Genomic DNA, 20,534 nt, shown 5'->3' with positions numbered 1-20,534 from the left:
CGGGGGCCGGCCCGGCCCAGGACCCGCCCCCGAGCCCCGCCGGGCCCGCACTGGGCCCCGCCCCGCCCCTCATTCACCAATCCAAGGCCCGGGCAACGGCAGGGGCGGGACTTGAGCCTTTAAAGGGACCTCTTGGCTCGCGTCCACCCGCTCGCTGGGGGGCGGGCGGGATTGGAGGGCTGGGGAGGAGGAGGGCCCAGAAGCTGACCACGCCGGAGCCTCTGCCCCCCCAGCCGCCCGAGTGGCAGAATCTCAGCCTAGATGGGACCCCGGTTTCATAAATGAGGAAACTGGAACGCAAAGAGGGGAACTACCAAGGTCACTCAGATTTGGTGGCTAAGCAAGGGGTAAGAACCCAGGTCTCCGGAGCAGAGTGCTTCACTTCAAAGCATCCCACAGCGATTAGCGGTTTATATTTTGAAAGCACCAGGAAAGCTTCCCTTCTGATTTATGACAGTGAATGTGTCAACCTTTACTGAACGAGATTCTTGCTGGTGACTAACAAAATTCCCTTCACCTCCATCCTGCAGCATTTTAAAGTTCATCTTTTGGTTGATTCCTGGCTAGGCTCCTCGCCCAGATGGGCCCCTCCCTCTGCTAGACCGAAGTGGTTCCACTGACCTTTGTGACCCACAGATGACCCGCTGAGCTCGCCTCACACTCTTTTGTGGCCGTGGGGGCAGAGGGTCGGCGTGGGAGGCCTGGGCTGCACTGGGAGAGAAGGCAACAAAGGGGGCACTCAACTCCAGGCACCTGGGTAGAGGCTGGAGGGGAGAGGTGGGTGCGGAAGGAGACAGAGCAGTGCATCTGCCTTTACATGGATATAAAGGACAAGGGGAGCCCCGGAGCCTTTAAACCTAGGGCAGAGATGGAGAAGAGCAATGCCCTGAGAAGTCACAATTCTCTTTCCACTCTACCTACCCTCCCATTGAGCCCAGACTCCCTCTCCCTGCCCCCCAACTCCCAACATGGGGGCCATTCCCAGGGCCCTCCCCAGCTGCCCTCCCTTCCCACACTTCAACCAGCTCCCTCCCCTGGAAAGAGCCCAAGAGGAGGACCCAGCTGCAGCTCCAGATGTGGATGATACTCTCTGGGGGAAGGGGGGAAGGGGAGTCAGACGCCAAGCCTCTTGCATCACCCTCCAATGATGATGAAACTATGCCAGAGATTTTGGCAAGGGTGTGGGTTAGGGTCTGAGGATGTATCTGTTGATACCATCCTCTCTCCCTTCCCTCCCCCACTCACCCCCACAGATAACTGCTCCATCCAGTAGTCCAGATCACTCTGGTTTTAATGAGTCAAACCCAAACAATGATAATTTCAAGGGCAAATTTCAAGGGCAAATCAACACCCCTCCCCCCAACCTGCTTCAAAACAGGGCACCACCAGCAGTGGCCCAACGGTGGAGGAGGAGAGGGAGGGGATGCTGGTGGGATCCTGCACCTTTTATTAGCATTTGAACCTAGAGGAAGCTCTCTCTGGGCCAGTAGGTCACCCCTTCCCGAGCAGTAGGCCTGCAGAGTGTTGAGTCAGATCCTGGACATTCTCTCCCCATCTTCCAACCAAAATAAGAGATGGGGAGGTGGCTAACAATTATGGACCATCCATGAGAACCGGGTATTTTTATGCATATTCTCATTTGAATCTCATAACCTTGTGAGCTGGGCTTTATTATTCTCTTTCAGTTTTGCAGTTGGGGGAGAATGAGTCTCACCCAGCATATAAGCAATGGAGCCAGGATTTGAACTTATGCATCTTGTTCCAAACTCTCCAGATCACCTCCAAGCAAGTGCCCAGAGGGAAGGAAGCCGGCCTGACCCAGGCTTTTGCTGGAGATTTAGCCCTCCTGGATGATAATGCTGCATTTTGCAAAGCTGCTCTCCCGCCCACTAGACCCTGGACTTCTCTGGGGCTCATCTCTGGTTTCCTGCCTCCAGGAGGTCCCCTCTGACTTCCGAGATTAGGTGACCCTTCTGACTCACAGCTTTACTGCTGGGAAATGGCGCCAGAGCCGCTGCAAGCACCCTCCCCTTCCCTCCAGGCCAAAGGATGTCAAGCCAGGAGGAGCAGGGAGGCACATGCGCTGGAAACTCTGGCTTCCTAGAGGTCAGGGCCCCACATCAGCTGTGCCAGCCACCTCAGCAGCTCCCTCCTGGACCACCAGGGCCATTAGATGTCCAGACTCTTGACTCCTGGGCACTGCTGCCCAGAGGTGAGCAGGGAAACCGGGCACAGAGGTCAGAGGGAGATCCAAGGGGCAGGAAGAGATGTGGGGAGATTTAGGTTAGATGGGTCAGAGGAGGCCGAGGACAATCCCTGCCCTCTTCAGTCTCTGTGTGCCTTCAGCACAGACTCTGCTTCCTCTCTCTGGCTTGTTCCCACCCCCACCCTTTCCCACCCCTTCTCCCTCCTCCCAGCTGCTCTTTCCTTCCCTAACCCTGAAGTTTCTCAAGGAGCTGCCTATATGCCTAGCCCTCCCAACCCCCACCCCTTTCCTCTCAGCCTGACAGAAATGGGCAAACACATATACACTACCTCCTGTTTGGTCCTTAATTCCGCTAATTGGACTGGAGTTTGAGCCCCAGCTCTTGTCCTAAGCTGAGGCCTTTCCCCGTCAGGCGTCTAGGGGCCTCCATCATTTCTCTTGACAGGAGCCGTGGGCGTCTGGGCAGACGGGAACGTGGGGGAGCTGTGGAGGACCCTCTCTGAGGCAGGAAGCTCCCACTCCTGTAGTTAAAATACTCCAGCAGCAACTTGAGGAAGCCATCTGGCCCAGATCTCTCAGGCACGGCCTAGCTTTCAATAGCAACCCTACGGTAACAAATCAATATACCTAAGAGATACCCTTCAGCTCCAGAAATGTCTCTAGAGGTGGTCTGAACCTGAGACCTGTTCCCTCTTATCTTCTTTAGGGTTAGCACTAGGCATTGGCATTTGAAGAAATGATCCGAGCACTGTCCTAAAAGTTCCGGGGGTGGAAAGTATAGAGTTCTGGACCTCCAGGCCTAACTGTCAGCCCCAGCCCAGCAGCTGGGCTTGGTTCCATGGGACAATGGGCATTAGCCCGTCCTGCCAGCCATGCCCTCCCATGTCCACCTGGATATGGAGCCCAGCTCTGCCTGCCAACAAGAGCTCAGAGCCCCTGAAAGGATCTACTTGAGTGCAGATTCAGAGGTCTTAGATCAGGCGCGGGCTCAGCCTGACTTCCTGTGTTACAGAAGGAGACGACTTAGCCTCAGAGGAAACCAGAATTTGTTATAAATAGAAGGGAGGGAGAACTGCCGTGGATTATAAACACCCCATCAGTCCTAAAAAAAAACCAAAAAAAAAAAAAACCCCAACTGTTTTTGGTTTCAAATGTTAATGACAATTTAATGAATACTCCATATCACCTCAGACATGGCTCTTCATCCACTTTCTGCTCTGCCATGTTTCCTATCAGGGCCAAAAGCAGGAAGAGCGGGTGTGGGAAATTCTCAATGTCACAGAACCTTTGTGGAGTTGAAAAGAACGCTCAGATCATCGAGTTTTACAGTTTCATTTTCAGGTGAAGACACGGAAGCCCAGACGGGTAAAGAGACTTGTCGACAGCTGAACAGTAAACTAGTGAGCAGGGACCAACAGTGTGGTCCTCATGGGTCCAGAGCAGGGCGGTTTCTGCAGCAGCATGGAAGGACCCAGAAGCTAAACATCCAAGACTGGGCCCTGTGTGAGTTTCTGGCTTGGATGAAAGTGAAGACTATACCAGATAACAAGAGACAGGTGGAAGCTGAAGTGTGGTGTTCCAAGTCAGAGATCTGGGTTGAGATTCCCACCCTGCCACGCGCTAGCTACGTAACCCTGGGCAAGTTATGGAACTACCTCAGGCGTCCATTCCCTCACCTCCGAAAGAGGATAATCACATTCCCCTCATCGCAGGACCAGGATGAGGTTAAAGGCAGTAACTTGGGCCAAGCCCCCAGTATAATGCTCAGCACAAAATAGTAATTTCCTTCACATTTCCCGTGGATTCTCTGTCCCTTCTGCGATGGGCCTCTGCCCTCTAACTGGACAGAAGGGCACATCTGTCATAAAGAAATCTGCAGGATAGGGAGTGTCTGTGGTGAGTGTGAATGAGGTGTGGACAAGGTGAGGAGGTTTGTGGGGCCCAAGTGCTCCTCGTTGATGTGGGAGGTGGGAGGAAACCAATTCGCAGAGTTATTCGGAGGCCTCTGCTGGCCACTCAGTGGTGGGGACCAGGGTGGGGGGGGGTGGGCAGGGTGAGTGTTCACAGAGGCAGGAAGGGGCCTGGGGTATGCTGGATCCCTTCTGTGCACAAACACTCCTGGTCTCAGCCTCACTGGGGGTTATCTGGAGGGCATCTCAACTTTATTTCACTCACCCCGTGTGCTACACTGTGCCAAGGACGCCACATAGGATTTCTCATTTCATCCTCACGACAATCGCTGAGGTAAACACGGTTATTGTCCCCATTTTGCAGAAGAGGAAATGGGCTCAGAGGTCACTCGGCTAGTGTAGCAGTCATTAGTGCTGTGCACCAAATATTTCCGGCTCTCCGCTGTCCGTCACAAGGCAGGACTGCGTGTCCTCTGATGTTAGCTGTGGCCACGTGACTGACTTTGACCAGTGACGTTTGGGCGGAACGGACACATTTCACTTCTAGGTGGAAGCTGTCTGAGCTACGGGCGCCCTTGCATTACGTCACGTTGTTGATTGAGTTTACGTGAGAAATAAACTTTTATTGTGTCAGGCCACCGAAATTATGGGCGGATTTGTTACCTTGGCCTAGCCTAGCCTACCCTGGTTGAGATAGTGAAGGGGCAGAGCCAGAGTTCAGAGCCCTGGTCTGTAAAGATCCCAAAGGGCCCAAGTGCCTTCGAGGACTCTACCCGCCTGTCTAAGACACAGAGGCCCCCTTTGGCTTCTGATCTGGACAACTTTTGGAGCAGGAGAAGAGGGCAGGGAGCCTGTCTTGCCTTCCCTTCTTTCTACTCCCTATGATTTGACTAAGATTTTGCCATGTTTCTGGATTGCTGGGTCCTCAATGAGCATTGTTTCCTGTCACCCCCTTGGGGGCTCCGAGTCTTCTGGTCAGCTGTGCTATCTCTCAGGGGTGTTCAGGGGCCACGCTGAGAAGTAATTAGAACAGTTCCAAGGGACTTCCAGTGCCTCTGCCCGTCGCTTGCCTAGGAAACAGCTCTCAAGTTGGGCATCAGGACACAACTGTGTTAACCCCAACCCAGAGCTCCTAGAGGAAGCCAATTGAGGATCCCACAGATCTTCTCAGAGGCACATAGAAAGTAATAAGAGCTACCCTTTTTTTAACATTGTGTCTGGCGTTGTTTAAATGCTTCAGATCCCTACGGTCATGTAATGCTCACAACAACCCTAAGAGGTAGGAACAATTATCATTCCCTTGTGAACAAAGGACACCAAGAGTTGCCCAAGGTCATGCGGCAAGTGATGGGGGTGGGGGGGGTCAAACCCACCCAAGCAAGCCGATTTCCTGTTTCATCCTGTGTCACATCATAGTGAAGAATAAGGATGGATCTAGACCTTGGCAGCTGCTGAGCTGAGAAAGAGCAGAGCACCTTGAGAATTCACCTGCTTCATAGGTCCACACAATGACCTGTACGCAAATGTTCACGGCAGCATTATTCATCGTAGCCCCAAAATGGAAATAACCCAAATTTCCATCGACAGATGAATGCATAAGCTGGTGTATATCAAATAATAGAGTACAATCAGCAATAAGAAGGATGAACTATCAATGATACAGCATGGATGAACTCCAAAATAATTATGCTGAGTATAAGAAGCCAGACCTGGGCACCGGGGGTAGTAGGGGGCCCGAGAGAAGGGAGGAAGGGGCAGTGAACAGAACTTGGAGGGGCAGAGGGGGCAGGGGGATCACTATTAGGCACCAAGAAATTTGGGGGGTGGTGGATACATCTATTATCTCGATGATGGTGTTGGTTCCACGGCTGTATACACATCTTTCAGAAATAATCAAATTGTGCACTTTGAATATTTGCAGTTTCTTATAACTCAATGAACTCTTTTAAAAAGGTAACTTGCTCCAACTTCTTTGGTCAAACAGGGATGCAGAATAGCTGGTGACTTTTCCTGCATCACTGGGACAGCAAACTGGAGTCTTGGCCACCTAAAAGGCAGCTGAGCCCCCTGCCCCGCCCCCTGTGGACTGTGCACTCATTGGGGGTCCCCTCTCCCCCAGAAGGGAAAGTGCTGGGGAATTAGCACAGAGAGGGGAAGTAGACACAAAGGGAGAAGGAGCAAGCAGGGAGTCAAGCTGGAAAAGCCAAAGAGAGGGGGAAAGAAAAGAGATGACGAGGAAGGAAGAAGGGAGGGGGCAGACCCCTCCCCTCAAACCTGGTGGTGAGGAGGGGGCCTTCGAGGCAGTCCTAGCCAGGACCCCAGGGAAGTCAGGTCCTCTCTCTTACTAGGGCCACCCTAGTAAGCCCCTTCCTTCTGATTAACAAATAAGCTCCACCCTGCCTAGGAGCTATTGATTTGCAGTCCCCAAGGATGCATCCTTTCCTTGGATTTTAATAGACATTAGCTTCAGCGAGACCCTGCAGAGCAAACTGTCAGCAAACGAACATGTAACACTTTAAAAATGGGGGTGGGGGCAGTGTTGGAGATTTGGAGAGGTGTTGGAGAGGTGGTAGTGAGAGATCACACAAGATTAACCACTGAAGTACACTTCTTTTACAACAATGTACCAGACTGGGAATGTTATGGGACCTTAATGAATGCCAGCACCCCTGGCTGTGCGTATGTGCTGAATCTCTTGGGATGATTTTAGGAGAATTTCAAAGCCCTTTGGCCACGACAGCCTGCATTGGCCTGAGGTGACATAATCTCTTGAAAAATGAATCTGTGTCCTCTCCCCCACCCCCGTACTTCCTGACACTTGTCCAGTTGACAGAAAAGACACTCTGCCTTGAGGAGAATTAGACGAGACTGGGGAGGATGCAAAGAGCGATGAAAAGAACTTTGTCTTCCTCTTTAACTCCCAAGCTAGGTTGGAGGAGCCAAAGAAGAGTTTGCAGTCATAACCCGAATTAGAAAGAACCCAGAGGGAGAGGCCATAATCTGTCTCCCATTCCTCCCTCCCCCACCACAGACTGCCCCAGCGCCCCTGGGGCTAGCCAAGGAGAGCCAGGAGATGGGAGGCCCGGGCCTCGGGGGAGGTCAAACTCCAAGACCAAAGACCAGACGTGGGGTGATCTGGAGAGATAGTCAACCTCTGATAGTGGCTGGCAGTGGGGCCGCTGGGCGCCACCTGTAGGCCACTCCTTGTGGTCACTATAATGACCCCCCCACCCCCCCCTCAGAGGGGACAGCTCACCTATGGCAAATGCAGAAAAGGCCCCCCTCAAGTCTGCACGCTGCCTGAGAACAGCCCTGCACAGGACACCTGCCCTCAGTGAGCCCTCATCCCGATTTGTATACACTAACCCAAAGCAAAAGGTGGGGTCTCTGCCCCCCCCCCCCAGAGAGGCAGTGGTGGTATTGGGGTGGCCCTGGATGGTGGGGAAACCCACCCTCATCACAGTAGGTTAAATATTATCAAACTGCCGTTTCATAGACAAAAAGGATAAAATATCTGCGATTTCAAATGATTCAATCGAATACACGTCGTTTAGCAATGAACTTGGTGTGGTCTCGTGCATTCACCCTCCCTCCCTCCCTCCCCACCTCCTTCCTTTCTCCCTTCCTTCCTCTTCTCCTAGCTTGGGATACAAACTTGATAAAGAAACTCGCTGACCTTGAGGAACTCACGGTAGAAAAAAACTTTAAACTCCTAGTCACACAGGTGACTGGTCACAGGTCACCCTAGGTGACCCTAGTCACAGGGTAATAAATGCCATAATAAAAGTTACCACACACTATGGAAGAGGCAACTGAGTGTAGCCAGGCCATCAGGGATGACCAAGGCCGAGTGCAGAGGCATTTACTGGGCATGGAAAGGCACGGCGAATGGGGGCACGAGAGCGTGGCCTGTGGGGCTGAGTTTAGTGCAGTGGGCGGTGCTTGGCAGGTTGTGGGAAGGGGATGCGGGGAGGAGGGGGGAGGCGGAGGGTCAGGGGGCGTTGCTGGGGGATGCTCACAGAGATAGGAGAAGTCAGCAGCTCAAGAATGGTGTCCAGGCTCCTGTCCTACACTGGGCTTCACTACTTCTTGGCCAAGTGACTCTGGGTAATTTAGTCTTTCTGAGGCTGTGTTTTCATCACAAAACGGGATTCACAAGGACCTTATTTTACAGGTGGCAGGGCAAACACTAAACGAGATGTTGCAGGCAAGGCACTTAAGGACCTGGGCTTGACAAATACCGGCTACTATGGTTCTACAGAGGGGGAAGCCAACGGCAGAGAGCTTTTGGAAACAATACACAACTGGAAGTTTCTCCACGTCCAGGACTTGCTGTCCCCTGCGCATTTCACTGGACGCTCTAAGTTGTGGCCCAGGGAGCCTGAGGTCTCCTCCTGGCTCCTCCCACTCACTCGGGAAGTTGGGTGTATATGGCTCTTTCCTCCTCTGGGTCTTGGTTTTCTTTCTCTGGGCGGGGAGAGTCACCTGGCACTATAAGCTGTCAGCCTCATGACAGGAGTTGACACGTCATTGGGATCAGATGCCAGAAAAATGGGGATCAAGATCAGCTCTGGGTTGGCAGTGCCTTCTCTAGTGGCTTCTACAGAGGCAGGAGCTGGCTTCTCCATCCCTGGACTGTCCTGGGAGCTGGCAGGGCTGTGGGGGATGGGGTCTGATGCAGAGCTACCTGGGTTGGCAGTCAAGTTGCCCGCTTGCTTTCTTGTCTTTTTTTTTTTTTTTAATATTTATTTATTTTGGGGAGAGCGCAAGCAGGGGAGAGGCAGAGGATTCAAAGAGGGCTCTGTGCTGACAGGCTGACAGCAGTGAGCCCGATATGGGGCTCGAACTCACGAACCGTGAGATCGTGACTTGGGCTGAAATCAGAAGCTCAAGAGACTGAGTCACCCAGGTGCCCCGCCCAGCTTTCAATAAGTGGCCTCAGGACCCCTCTGAGCTCAGTGTCCTCTCATCTAAAAGCCCAGCTCTCTCACCAGCCAGCATCAGACAGGATCAAAACAACAGCATCTTACTAAAGGCCTGCGCTTTACAGGGTCCTCTTCATACCTGTCGATAACCTGGAAGTGGGAATGGGTCCCCCATTTTACAGAAGGAGGAGCGGAAGCTTAAGAGGGCTGTAGGAACTGCCTGAGATCACAGCATGGAGGTAAATGAATGGGAGGCAGGTCCAAAGGGGTCTGGCTTCCAAGACTATGCTCTGAAACGCGTTGCAGAGAGTAACCACATGCTTCCTTTAAGAATCACTCGGCCACATCTAGAGCAGGGCCTACACGTACACCCGGACCAGAGCCAGGGAGCTCCTCCCCACTCTGCAGATAGACTGGAACTGAGCCCACCCTCCACAGTGTCCAGGGGTCCTCCATCTGAGCCTCACACCTTCCAGAGCGCGGGGCTCCTCTCGTCCCCACGGCCAGCATGAGGCTCTGTGACCAGCCCCTCCCACCAGCTGCAGCCCCACCCCTTCTGGCAGACCCGGCACCCAGCAGCTGGGCCCAAAGTCTGCAGGGAACCGCCGGCAGAAGATAGGGGTCCAGCAGACCCTGCTTCTGGCCAGTGCCCCCCAGGCGACAGAAGGTGGCCCCACCGGCCCCTATGGGTACCCGGTCTCTGTCAGATGGTCCTGCTGAGAGGAGGGGCTTGTCTCCCCCCCAGACCTGTCTGGTCCCCTTCACTCCCCGCTCAGTCCTCATCCTTCCACACTTGTTCCTTTTAGGCTTTATTGGAGTGGCCCGGCAGCTACGTGTGGGCAGGGCTGAGGTGAAGTCCAGCGTGTGGCCCCTGGAGGCAGAGCACCTCCTCCCTGTCTCCCCGGGGCCTAGACAGACAGCCAAGGTGGCTGAGGTTGCAGAACTGAGGCAGGTGACACTGGGCAGTGAGCTAGCGAAGGGCCGGGTCCACACTTCCCACCATTTTCCTGCATTTATTTAACAGTTATTGAGCCACGGGTCTGTGCTGAAGTGTTCAGCTCCAGGTAGAGTACTTGGAACAAAGTGGACCGGCTCCTGATTTTGTGAAGCTTAGCCTCTGGCTAGGGTAACAATAAACAAGCGGTTTTGATCCCCACTGCACTCGGGGAAAAGGCCCGCCATGTTTCTGGGCCAGCCTCCAGAGGGTCTGGAGGGTGTCCGGGGAAAGCTTTCTGGAGGGTGTCCGGGGAAAGCTTTCTGCAGGAAGCAAGAGCAAAGCTGAGATTTCAAAGATGACTAGGGAGGGATCCATGGAGTTTAGGGTTCATGGAGTTTTCCAGAGACAACAGCACTCTGGAAGTCAGAAGTGAGGGCAGCTCCCCCTGGTGGGGCTGGCAGGAGCCATGCGTGAGGTCCAGATCCAGGGAAGGCTTCTAAGCAGAGGGCAAGGGTTTGCACGATGTTCTGAGGGTTTGGGGGTGCCTTTAAGGGTTTTAAGCAAAAGAATGAGACAACAGGCTTCTCCTTTTAGAAAGATCAGAGACAAGCAGGGAGGAAGAGAAGAGAGGAGCTGCTGAGAGGGCAGTCCAGAAGCTGTTGCAAAGGAAGAGGCATGAAATGTTGATTGAACAGGTCAGGAAAGTCACTGTGGGCATGAAGACAGGTTGGAGAAGTACTTAGGAGGGTGAATCTGTGGGGCAAGCTGGGAGCCCAGGACAACACCCAGACTCCTGGTTTCAACAAGGGGTGGGTAGCACCCAAGAGTATACCAGAGTAGCAGCAGCCTATAGGGAAAGGACAGTGGGGTCGAATTTGGACACGATGCACTTTTGGTACAGGTAGGACATTCGTGAGGAGTTGCTGGGGAGAAGGATACAGAGATGTAGAGGTTTAGTCTAGCCACATGGAATTGGGAATTTTCAACACAGAGGCAGCTGATGTGTGAGCGGCTGAGAGCAACCAGGAAGACCTCCCGGGTTGGAAGAGGGATCAAGGACACAGAACCTGAGAGGTAGATGGGCCAGGGGAGAACTCACAGGGCAACTCTGGGTTGAGCACTTGAAAGGTAGGAGGAAATTCAGGAGAGGCAGTGGTGGAGACATGTCAGGAAGGAGGGAGAAGTCTATTGTACCTCATGCTGTCTAGAAATCAAGGAAGATAAAGATAAAAGAGGTCTCCTGAAATAAAAAAAAAAAAAGGTGGAGGGAGGGAATCTCCTGGATTTGCAACAAGGTTGTGGAGATATTGGTGAATGTGGGCACAAGGCAGGCTGCATGGGGATGAGAAATGGGAACTAAGAAATGGAAATGTGGATGAGGCGACAACCCAGGTAAGAAGTTTGCTCTTCAGTAATGGACTAGATAGATGAGAGATAGATAGATAGATGAGAGAGAGAGAGAGATAATAGATAGACCTCAGGTAGGTAGATAGGGCAGCTGTGAGGCCATGTTGTTAAGATGGAAACACCTTGAATGTGGTCCCTGCAGATGGAGGGAGCAGGGGGAGAGGGGAGGCGGGAGATGGGCTGGGGTAAAATCCGAAAAGCTGGCTGGAGGAGATGCCAGTCTTCCACTGGGTCAGGAGGAAAGGAGAGCAAGAGACAAAAGCATTGGCAAGCTCATCAGTTTGGTAACAGGAGCTGAGGGAGGGGACCTTCTGGCGGCCTCTGCTTCTCTGTGGAGGAAGACGGCAGGCTGTCGAGGGAAGGCGTGGGGGAAGCCAGTGGTGTCGAGGTTTGAGGAGCGGAGAGCTGAAACGGTCCGGGACCACACATCTGCGGCCAGGGCGAGTCTCCCTGCCCTTGCCCTTGCCCTTGCAGCCTGGGGCCCGCCCGAGGAGCCCGAGGAGCCCACCCGGGGGTTTGCCAGGAGGCTGCGGGGCGGCCCGGTGGTCACCACAGCCACCCAGCCACCAGTGCTGGGCAAGCTCGGTGAAGGGATGGCAAGGAGAGGAAAGAGTATCCAGCGAAAGGCACCGCTGGGACCTGGCGGGCCTAACTCTGCCTCTCACTGGCTGTGTGACCACAGGCACGCCACATCACCTCTCTGTGCCTCCACTGCCACATCCTTAAATCCCTTTCAACCCTTAAAAACCCTGCCTTGTGAGGGTGCAACGAGAATGAAATGGACGCTGTGTGGAAATGCTTTGTACCTAGAACGTGGAACACCCCACGGCGCGGGACAGCGTCTGGCACACAGGAGGTACTTGGTAAGTAGGAGCCACTGTGACTCATCACTGCTTGGTGTGGGTAAGAGGAGCTGTGGAAACTGCAGATCTTTGATATCCAGGGGCAAAAATACGTGAGGGACCCGAGGCCTATGTCAGTGGTGGATTCTGGCCAAAGGGACACGGTCATAGCTTCAAAGAAGGTGGGTTGTGGTGTGGCCTGGGATGTGGGGCCGTTGCTTCTAAGGCCGCCAGGCCCTCCTGCGGTGACGCGGCCCCGGTCAGTGGAACCGGCCATGCACTTCTAGGAGAATCCACATTCTCCACAATGAGCCCCTCTCTGCTGCACGCAGGATAGCTGCCCAGAGAGCCCCTCTGTTCTCCTGGGCCCAGGCTCCCGAGCCTGTGCGTGGGGTTCCTGGGAAATGGGATGGGGAAGAGGGATGAGTGAGTGTAGAAGTTTCCAAAACAGGAGACAGGCAGGGGCCAGGGGCCAATGGCATAGGCCTGGAGACTTTAATGTCCTGCTGGTGGGAGTGGCCTCATGCCAGACAGACACTGGCACTGACTGGGCCTATTTGAATGACATTAGAAGCTCCATCCAACCATGCCTCTTGCCAGTGAGGAGAAGGGCCTGTCAATCTACTTCTTCCGGACGTGTTTTCCGGTGGTTCCTGACCACCCCCACTCGGCCCATCCATTCAGCTGCTGAGAGAGAGAGGGGCTGCCGTGGTGGGCTAACCCTTCTTGGCCTCAGCCACCCCTCCCTCACCGTTGGTCATGCTAGCTCTAAGCCCATGCTGCTGCTGTGCGGAACCTCACAGCCTGCGGGGGATCAGGGTCTCCTGGGAGCCCTGATGCTGGTCAAGGCTCCCCAGCGAGGACCCGAGGCTCAAGCGTCCCTGGGCACTGGCCATGCCCTCTGGGGACTCTTGTCTTTTCAGTAGCTCTGTTGCTGCCACCTCCACATCCTCTGGTTCCATCTGGCAGGCATCTGCCAGGGCCCGGCCTGTCACCGTGACAAAGTCAGCATCAGCCGCCAAGGTGTCCAGGCCTCCTCGAACCAGAGCCTGCAGGGAAGAGAGAAGGCTGGGTGTGATCTCCTGGGGAGCTGCCTCAGGGGTCTGCCTCTGTTGGCTCTACCCTCTCTCTACCCCAGGACATCACAGGGCCACCCCCGAATGCAGCCCACTGCTCTGTCCCAGCCCCCATCTCACCTCCTGTATCAGCCTGGCTGTCGCTGGAGTCTGGCACCTGGAACTACTCCCCTTGGTCCTACCGTGGTGGGATGCTTCCTCAGGCCCCAGGGTGGGGTCCCTCCTCTCCCCAGGCAGGGGAGGCTCTGCGCCGGCACACTGTTCCAAATGCACAAAAGCAAAGACCCCAACAGGGATGCTGGAGCCCACTGGGATCCGGTGAAACCCTAGCCCTAGGGAGCCTCAGCCAAGACTCACAGAAAAGGGAGGACCCAGGAGTCCAGTCCTTTCTGTTATTAATGGACAAATTACCACCACACCCTTCCTATGCATAGAGTTTCTTCCCAGGCCTGTGCCCTATTACCTGGCAGGGGGTAGGAGACGCCTGGGCCCCGGGCATTTCTCTCTGGGCCAGCTGTCCTTTTAGCTTTTCCACACAGGATTTGCTGTGGGCTCCTGTGGGCAAGACAGGGCAAAGGCAAGAGGGGCCTGAGTCAACAGAGCTCTGCCTGGCCAGGCATCCAAACTCTGAGAGCTCTCTGAGACCCTTGGGGCTGTGGAAGGGGTCCTAGAGGGTGGACGTAGGCTGAGGCCCAACCAACTCCAGGCCAGGCAGGAACCTGTGTTGTCCCGTTGCCCTTGTACTTGTCCTGGTCTTTGTGCTTGTGGGTTTGGGAGGGGGAATCAGGGCCAGAGTTTGACCAGCTCTGGTCAAGCTGTTTCTCAGTGTGTCCATGTGTGTTTGCATGCAGAAGTGTGTGTGTGTGTGTGTGTGTGTGTGTGTGTGTGTGTGTGTTTACACGCCACGGAGCAAGGCAAGTGCCCTCATCTCCCTTGAACTCCAGCATCCTCAGGGCTCTTGCTGTCACACACAGCAGTCTAGGACCTGCTGGGAGATTGCCAGACCATCTGCTGAAGGGCCCCAGAGCCAAGGGGTCAGTCGTTCAAGAGCTGCCCTTCGGGCAAGTGGGTGTGAGTTTCCAGGCATGCCCCCTTCCCACCTCACTCGGTGACCTACATGACACCCTTGACCTCTGCCTGGATCAGGAGCTGGCCCTGACTGCTCTTCCGTCCTGGGCCCAGCTGATCCCACCGCAGCAGGCTCCCAAGCCAGCCCTCCCAGCTAGATTCCCCAAGCGTAAGGAACGAGCGAGGCTCCCCAGGCCTCTCTGGGAGAAGGCTCAGCTTCTAGGGTGCACAGAAAAGACTGACCCAGGACGCTTTGGGGCTGGCCAAAGGCTCCTCCTCTGGCAGCAGGCATCTCTGTCTCTCCAGGGAACTCCCTTTCATAGCGGATGCTGAAATGGAAGCAAGGCTGGTGATAGGGAAGCAAGGCAGGCTTCTGGTTCTCCCGCCATCCTGCCCTTGTATGGCCCCAAACATCCTTTTCCCTCAGGATCTGGACCCATCATTGTGTGCAGCTTGGACTCCAGGGCTGGTGCTCCCACTGCTCTGTGCCCAGCCAGTCCTGGCTCTCTAAGAGAAATGGGCCAAATACATTCCCCACTCCTCTCCTTCGTTCAATGGTCCCTGCTGTCAGACATGCCCTTCCCTCTATCCTTTTTCACATTCTGTTCATCTTCTGAGGCTCAGCCCAGCCTCACAACCTCCAGGACACTGGTTCTCAACCTTGGTGGTACACTGGATCACCTGGGGAACTTTAGAAACTAGTAGTGGCTGTGTCCCATCCCCAGAGTTTGCGGTGAGGCCCAGGAACTGCAATTTTGAAAGCTCCTTGGTGTTTCTGATGCTCAGTGGAGGCCGAGAAACGTTGTTTAGCTCAAATCTAGACCTTTCCAGCCCATGGTGATCAATATGCCTGCATTCTCAGGACACCTGCTCTTTGTGATTATTCGGTCACTGTCAGGTCCTGTGACACATCTCCCAAGAAGACTACAATCCTTTCAGGGCAGGGCCCAGGTCTGGTGCTTCTGTATTCCTAGAACACCTAACACCATGGTGACCCAAGGCGCAGGTGCCTCTCAAGGCTTGAGGGCTGAATTCAAAGGGTCTCTGAATGCAAGGGCGTGTAGGCAGCTCTGGCCATGGGAAACACCTGCTCATGGGGCTTCTGCCCTGTCCTGCCCATTACTGAGGGTGTGCGACTCAGCCTTTCCAGGTCTTAGGTACCTCTAATCACCCGGCCTCCTATCTATAAGGGAAGGTCTGCTTGGACCTCAGCCCGCAGGTTGTGATTTCTGAGAAGCTCCCCAACTTCATCCTGCTGTTTTTTCATGAGACTTATGTAATCACAGATTATATCTGGTGGACAGCTCAGGGTGAAAGAGAGGGGGCCCAAACAGCAGTGAGATCTCCCTGGAACCCAAATCCTACAATTAAACTTTAACTTTCCACAGTTGTAGTAAGCTCTCTTTCTAATCTAATACGTTCAGTAGGTCTCAGCTCCTAGACCTGCCGTAGATGATGGAATAAAGGAACCACGCAACATTTGTGCCAACGCTAACATGAGGCTGCCCTCTGCTGGCCAAAGGAGTCTCTGCAGTCTGGGCCTGCCTCTTGCCTTAAGGGGGAGGATGGATCCCAAAGGACACCAAGGCAAGCGGAGGACAACCTATATGTTTCAGGGTGTCCCCTCTCCGGAAAAGCCTGGAACCCACTAACCATGTCTTCCCAGTCCTACCCCAGTACCCTTACACCCAAAGCTGGCAGTGACTGCCACTACCTGGAAAATAGCTGGCTGTTGCTATGGCTGCTGTTGTCACAGGCAACATTGGCATTGGCATTATTGGTGTTGGCATGAGCAAGAGGGTTGGTGCGTGGATCTTGAGGGAAATCCTCCAAGAAGACGGGTGATTCCAGCTCTTCCATCTCTATCTCAGCAAACTGGAGGGGTCGCTGGTTGGCCATGACAGGGGGCAGGGAGTTGGTCCTTTCCATGAAGTTGTCCACTTGGCCAAACAGGCCCCCAGTCCTCTAGGGTCAAGAAGGAGAGCATAAGGGCTGAGAGCAGTGACAGGGGATTGAGAGCTGAGAGTGCATGGGGACTGCCATACTGGGATGATTTGCTGGGAACAAGTGATGGTATTAGAAGACAAATCCTATAAGGCCAAAGGGAAGTGGACTGGGCTGTAAGGCCAGAGAAGAAACCACCCACCTTCAGAGAGTTCTCAGTACAATGGGGTAGACAGAACATATCTAAGGAACGACACAGGAGACACAGATAGCCAGATAGGGAAATATGGTGTCATGGAAAGAGCACTGGATTGGGAGTCTGGAAAACTGGTTCTAGTCCCACCTCTAAAACTAACTAACTTGCTAAGGTGATACTGGATATCTCATATAATCTCCTTGGGTCACCACTTCCTCATGAATAACCCAGAAGGTTTTAACTAGGTGGTCATTAAGGACCTTTTAGTTTTGTAGCATCATAAAAAACACTAAACAGCGCTAAGAATCGAGGGCCAGTGTAACTGGAAGCAGGTGGGGCATTTGACAATGAAGGGATTCTAAGAGATGAATGTTGACTAGTGGCTGTGGGGACGTGAGGAAAGGAGTGAGGCTTGGTAGAGGAAGGGAAGAAAATACGTGTTATATTTGATAACTGACTAGGTTGAGTCACTGATTTTGAGTCCCAAGAGATGTGGGCTGTGGGTGTTTTCAGTTTCCAAATTCCCCTCCTATGTGGCTTCTCGCCCTCATTTCTATGGGATGTTGCTATTCCCTGTGCCTGGGACACACAGGGTGGTCATGGCCTTCACATACCCGGAATATCCCTTCCTCCATCGCAGCCTCCACCATGGCTCTCTCCAGCTCCTCTTCTGCTGTCAGGTCTCCTGAGATGGTACGCCGGATCTCTGGGGCTGCCTCTTCCTCAATGGTCCGCAGTCCGGCCTGGGGACAGAAGCTCCGTGACCCCTCCAGTCTAGTGGGGGAGACCAGCTCCATTTCTAGCTCCAGCTCCAGCCCCACTCTCTCCTGGACATTCAATGTCCCAGGACTCCATGAGGCCACTAGGTCTTGCTCTGACTTCTGGGATGGTCCAACCTCATGGGGTTTCATACCCTCTCCAGCTTCCAGCTGGAAAAATCTTTTTACTCAATAGAGTCTTTTAGACAAATGATCTCCTTTTACTGAATATGCCATTAATACAGTTTTTTAAGTTGATTAAAGCCATGGGACAAATCAAGATTGGTGTCATATGATAGCTTGCAGTGAGAACATGGCATCATTTCTGTGACATTGCTGTACAAGATGTATATCCCTAAATCTGTCATGAAGAAACATCACCTGAACTCAACCTGAAGGATATCCTGTAGTCTTCAAAAGCGTGAAGGTCTTGTCAAGGAAAGACCAAGGAACTGTTCTAGCTGAAAGAGTCTAAAGAGATATAACAACTAAATGCCATGTGTGATTCTAGATTGGATCCTTTTACTATAAAGGCATTCTTGGGACAGCTGGTGACATTTGCATGGGGCCTGAAGATTTGATGGTTATAATGTCTCAATGTTAATTTCCTGACTTTGGTGGTTGCATTGTGGTTGTGTGGAAGAATTATGTAGGAAAATGCCCTTATTTGCAGGAAATACATATGAAAATGTTCTGGGTTGATGGAATGTCATGTTGGGAATTACACTTAAAATGGTTCATAAAAAAGGTGTTTGTATTATACACACAACTTTCAAAATCATGACACTGTTTTAAAGTAAAAATTGGAATTGAAATAAGTTTTTGAGCACACAGCCCAAAGGCACACATATTTTTGAATTTGTAAATTGTATGCACTATAATTAACACCAAAAAATAGAAATAAAAGACAGATGATATGAAACAAAGTTCTAAATTTCTCTGCATGCCAATGGACCAGTTTAAGCACTCAAATCCCTCTTCTGAACCAATGCCATTGCCTTTGGGTCTGTCACCCAAAGATGGAGGAGCTCCTCACTCACCCTGGCGCCCTCCTTCCCTCTCTGCCTCTGTCACTGGCCTTCAAGGACATGGAGCCTGAAGACCTGGCTCAGTGGAGTCCCTTGGAGGTCAGGTTGGGCTTACCTGGATCTGTACAGTGTCCTTCTTGGGCCGATACCCATAATACTCTTCCTGGCGCTTCATGAACTTCCGGAAGTGCTCCTGGATGAGAAACGTGGCGTAGAACTTCCCTACAGTCACCTCATCATCTGCAGAAGAGTCAAAAGGGATGTCCTGAAGGTGGGTAGGAATCTGAACTGGGTTCGGAGTGGGACCCAGGTGTAGCCAGGACTGGGCGCTTCAGGACACTCCTCTCCTTGCTGACTTGGCCAGTGGGCAGTTCCACCCTAAGGTTGGTACCCACCCTGATTACCACCATGGGGTCTCTCCAAAGTATTTACGAAGGTTCTGGGCCATTCTCAGATTCCCACAGGGCTTCCTGGAGAAGTCCCTTGTCCCCTTTCCTCAGCTGCCTCTGGATGCTCGTCTCCCAAAGCAGCACCCACCTCCTATTGGAGGAATGACCTGGTCCAGGAGCTTCATGCTGGTTCTCTTCCAGATCTTCTTGATGATGGCCCTCAGCTCCTCATTGGCCTGCTCAAAGTTACCTGGGAGCAAGGGACAGGCAGGGGCGGCCCTAAAGTCACACGGCTCAAGTCAACTGCACTTGACAAAGACACCTAGAATTCTCCAAACACCTCATTCAACAAATGTTGGCCGAGATTTTGTTTGTCTATTTGGTTTTGGCAGCTGCTGTGCTGAGCACTGGCAAGAAGGGGAGGGCATCACCATCCCCCTGGGGCAACCCAACCCTTGAGTCATGTTTCCACACCCCACAAGCCTTGGCTTCCAGTGTTCAGAGTGGCTCTCTTTGAAGTCTGTCTGTCATCTCCTGGTCTTCTCCCTTTCCCCTCAAAAGCCTTTAAATCCCCATGGCCCTCTGGTCTATTCCAAGGACTCTCAGGCAACCTTCCTGTTGCCCTAACGTGATTTCTCTCACTCTTGGTCTTCTTCTCCTTGCCCTCCCAAGAAAACCTTCCCTGTGGTGGTCTCAGATCCCTGCAGTGGTCCTGATTGCCTTCGGGGACGGCTCTGATACAGCCGAGCGCTAAGTGAGGGCTCAGGAACAAAAGAGTCCCCAGCTTAAGTCCTTTCCCTGCTCCCATGATGTCTGCTTCCTGGCGGCAGGGCACTCAGCTGTGGAGCTGAGTGTGGGCTGCAAGCCCAGGGCTACCTGAGGCATCCCTCTGCTCCCCCCAGAGCCACACCACAGGCAGCCCCCACCTCTGCACGAACACTGCCATTTTTGGGGCCCCATTCAGACATAGCTGTGTGGGAAGAGATCCTTAGTGACCTTTCCCCTGCAGAGAATTTTTGAGCTCTCTCGAAGCCCTGAGAGGCACAGCCTGGGGTCCTCCTTCTGCTTTTCCTCATGGCTCTTGGTTCCAACCCTTAGCTCTGAGAATCTGTCAGAATCTGTACCAGAAAACTCATCCTCTGAGAGAAGGGAGGGGGCTGCGTGCCAGAAGGTTCTCACCTTCCGTCTTGATCTTGAGTGCTGTGCGGACCAGGGCGAAGAGAGTGGCGTTGAAGGTGACCGTGCCGTCACTGTTCAAGGGCATGTTCATGCCCACCAGCCGCTGTGAGGGGAGGGGCAGTGGCTGGCTGCTGAGCTGGGACCAGGCCAAGCTTGGCAGGTCATTCTGGCCTGGTCTGTGGACTGGGAGGGGATGGGACATGAAGGCTGGGGGTGAAGGTGATTCGGGATGCCCTTCACGAGGGGATGGAAAGATAAGTTGGGAGACACTGTTGACTGTTGGGAGACACTGATGAGTTGGGAGACACTTCAGGTCCTCAGGAAGGGACTTGGGGACCCAGGAGATGACTGCTCTAAAATGACTCATCCAATCAGGCCCTCATCAGCTTCCCTGTCCTTTGGTACCAGAGCCTCTTCCTCTCCCAGGGGGCACCCCTCCCTGGTCGCGCTGGTTACCTTACATGCTACCCGGTGTGGGCAGAACTTCCCAAAGCCCAGAGGGGGTTGGATCCGTCTCAGCAGGGTCACCACATCCAGGTGTTTGATTCTGCCCCTGCAGAAGGACACAGAGACTTGTACACCAGGCGTCTCCACCCAGGACCTCCTCCCTGCTCAGAGAACGGCCAAGGGGAAGAGAGCCAGGTGACAGGGGAGTGTTTCCTGTTTTCA

The 20,534-nt window shown here is 53.4% G+C and overlaps 1 protein-coding gene across 1 annotated transcript in view; it reads right to left on the bottom strand.

The window, feature by feature from the left end:
* Window positions 1-12,692: 12,692 nt before the first annotated feature.
* The window catches only part of CACNA1S (calcium voltage-gated channel subunit alpha1 S), a 65,011-nt gene continuing 57,169 nt past the window's right edge, over window positions 12,693-20,534 (bottom strand). The window contains exons 35-44 of the mRNA XM_027074648.2: window positions 20,322-20,418; window positions 19,866-19,968; window positions 18,835-18,936; window positions 18,413-18,537; window positions 17,126-17,254; window positions 16,086-16,336; window positions 14,615-14,700; window positions 13,767-13,858; window positions 13,424-13,561; window positions 12,693-13,276 (exon numbers count right to left, since the gene is read on the bottom strand). Coding sequence (XP_026930449.1) covers window positions 13,025-13,276; window positions 13,424-13,561; window positions 13,767-13,858; window positions 14,615-14,700; window positions 16,086-16,336; window positions 17,126-17,254; window positions 18,413-18,537; window positions 18,835-18,936; window positions 19,866-19,968; window positions 20,322-20,418 — 1,375 coding nt within the window. The 3' untranslated portion in view covers window positions 12,693-13,024. The remainder of the gene's footprint in view (window positions 13,277-13,423; window positions 13,562-13,766; window positions 13,859-14,614; window positions 14,701-16,085; window positions 16,337-17,125; window positions 17,255-18,412; window positions 18,538-18,834; window positions 18,937-19,865; window positions 19,969-20,321; window positions 20,419-20,534) is intronic.

This window comes from Acinonyx jubatus, chromosome E4, assembly GCF_027475565.1.
Source record: "Acinonyx jubatus isolate Ajub_Pintada_27869175 chromosome E4, VMU_Ajub_asm_v1.0, whole genome shotgun sequence".
In the NCBI taxonomy this organism is placed as follows: Eukaryota; Metazoa; Chordata; class Mammalia; order Carnivora; family Felidae; genus Acinonyx; species Acinonyx jubatus.
This window is presented reverse-complemented; position numbering and strand designations above follow the sequence as displayed.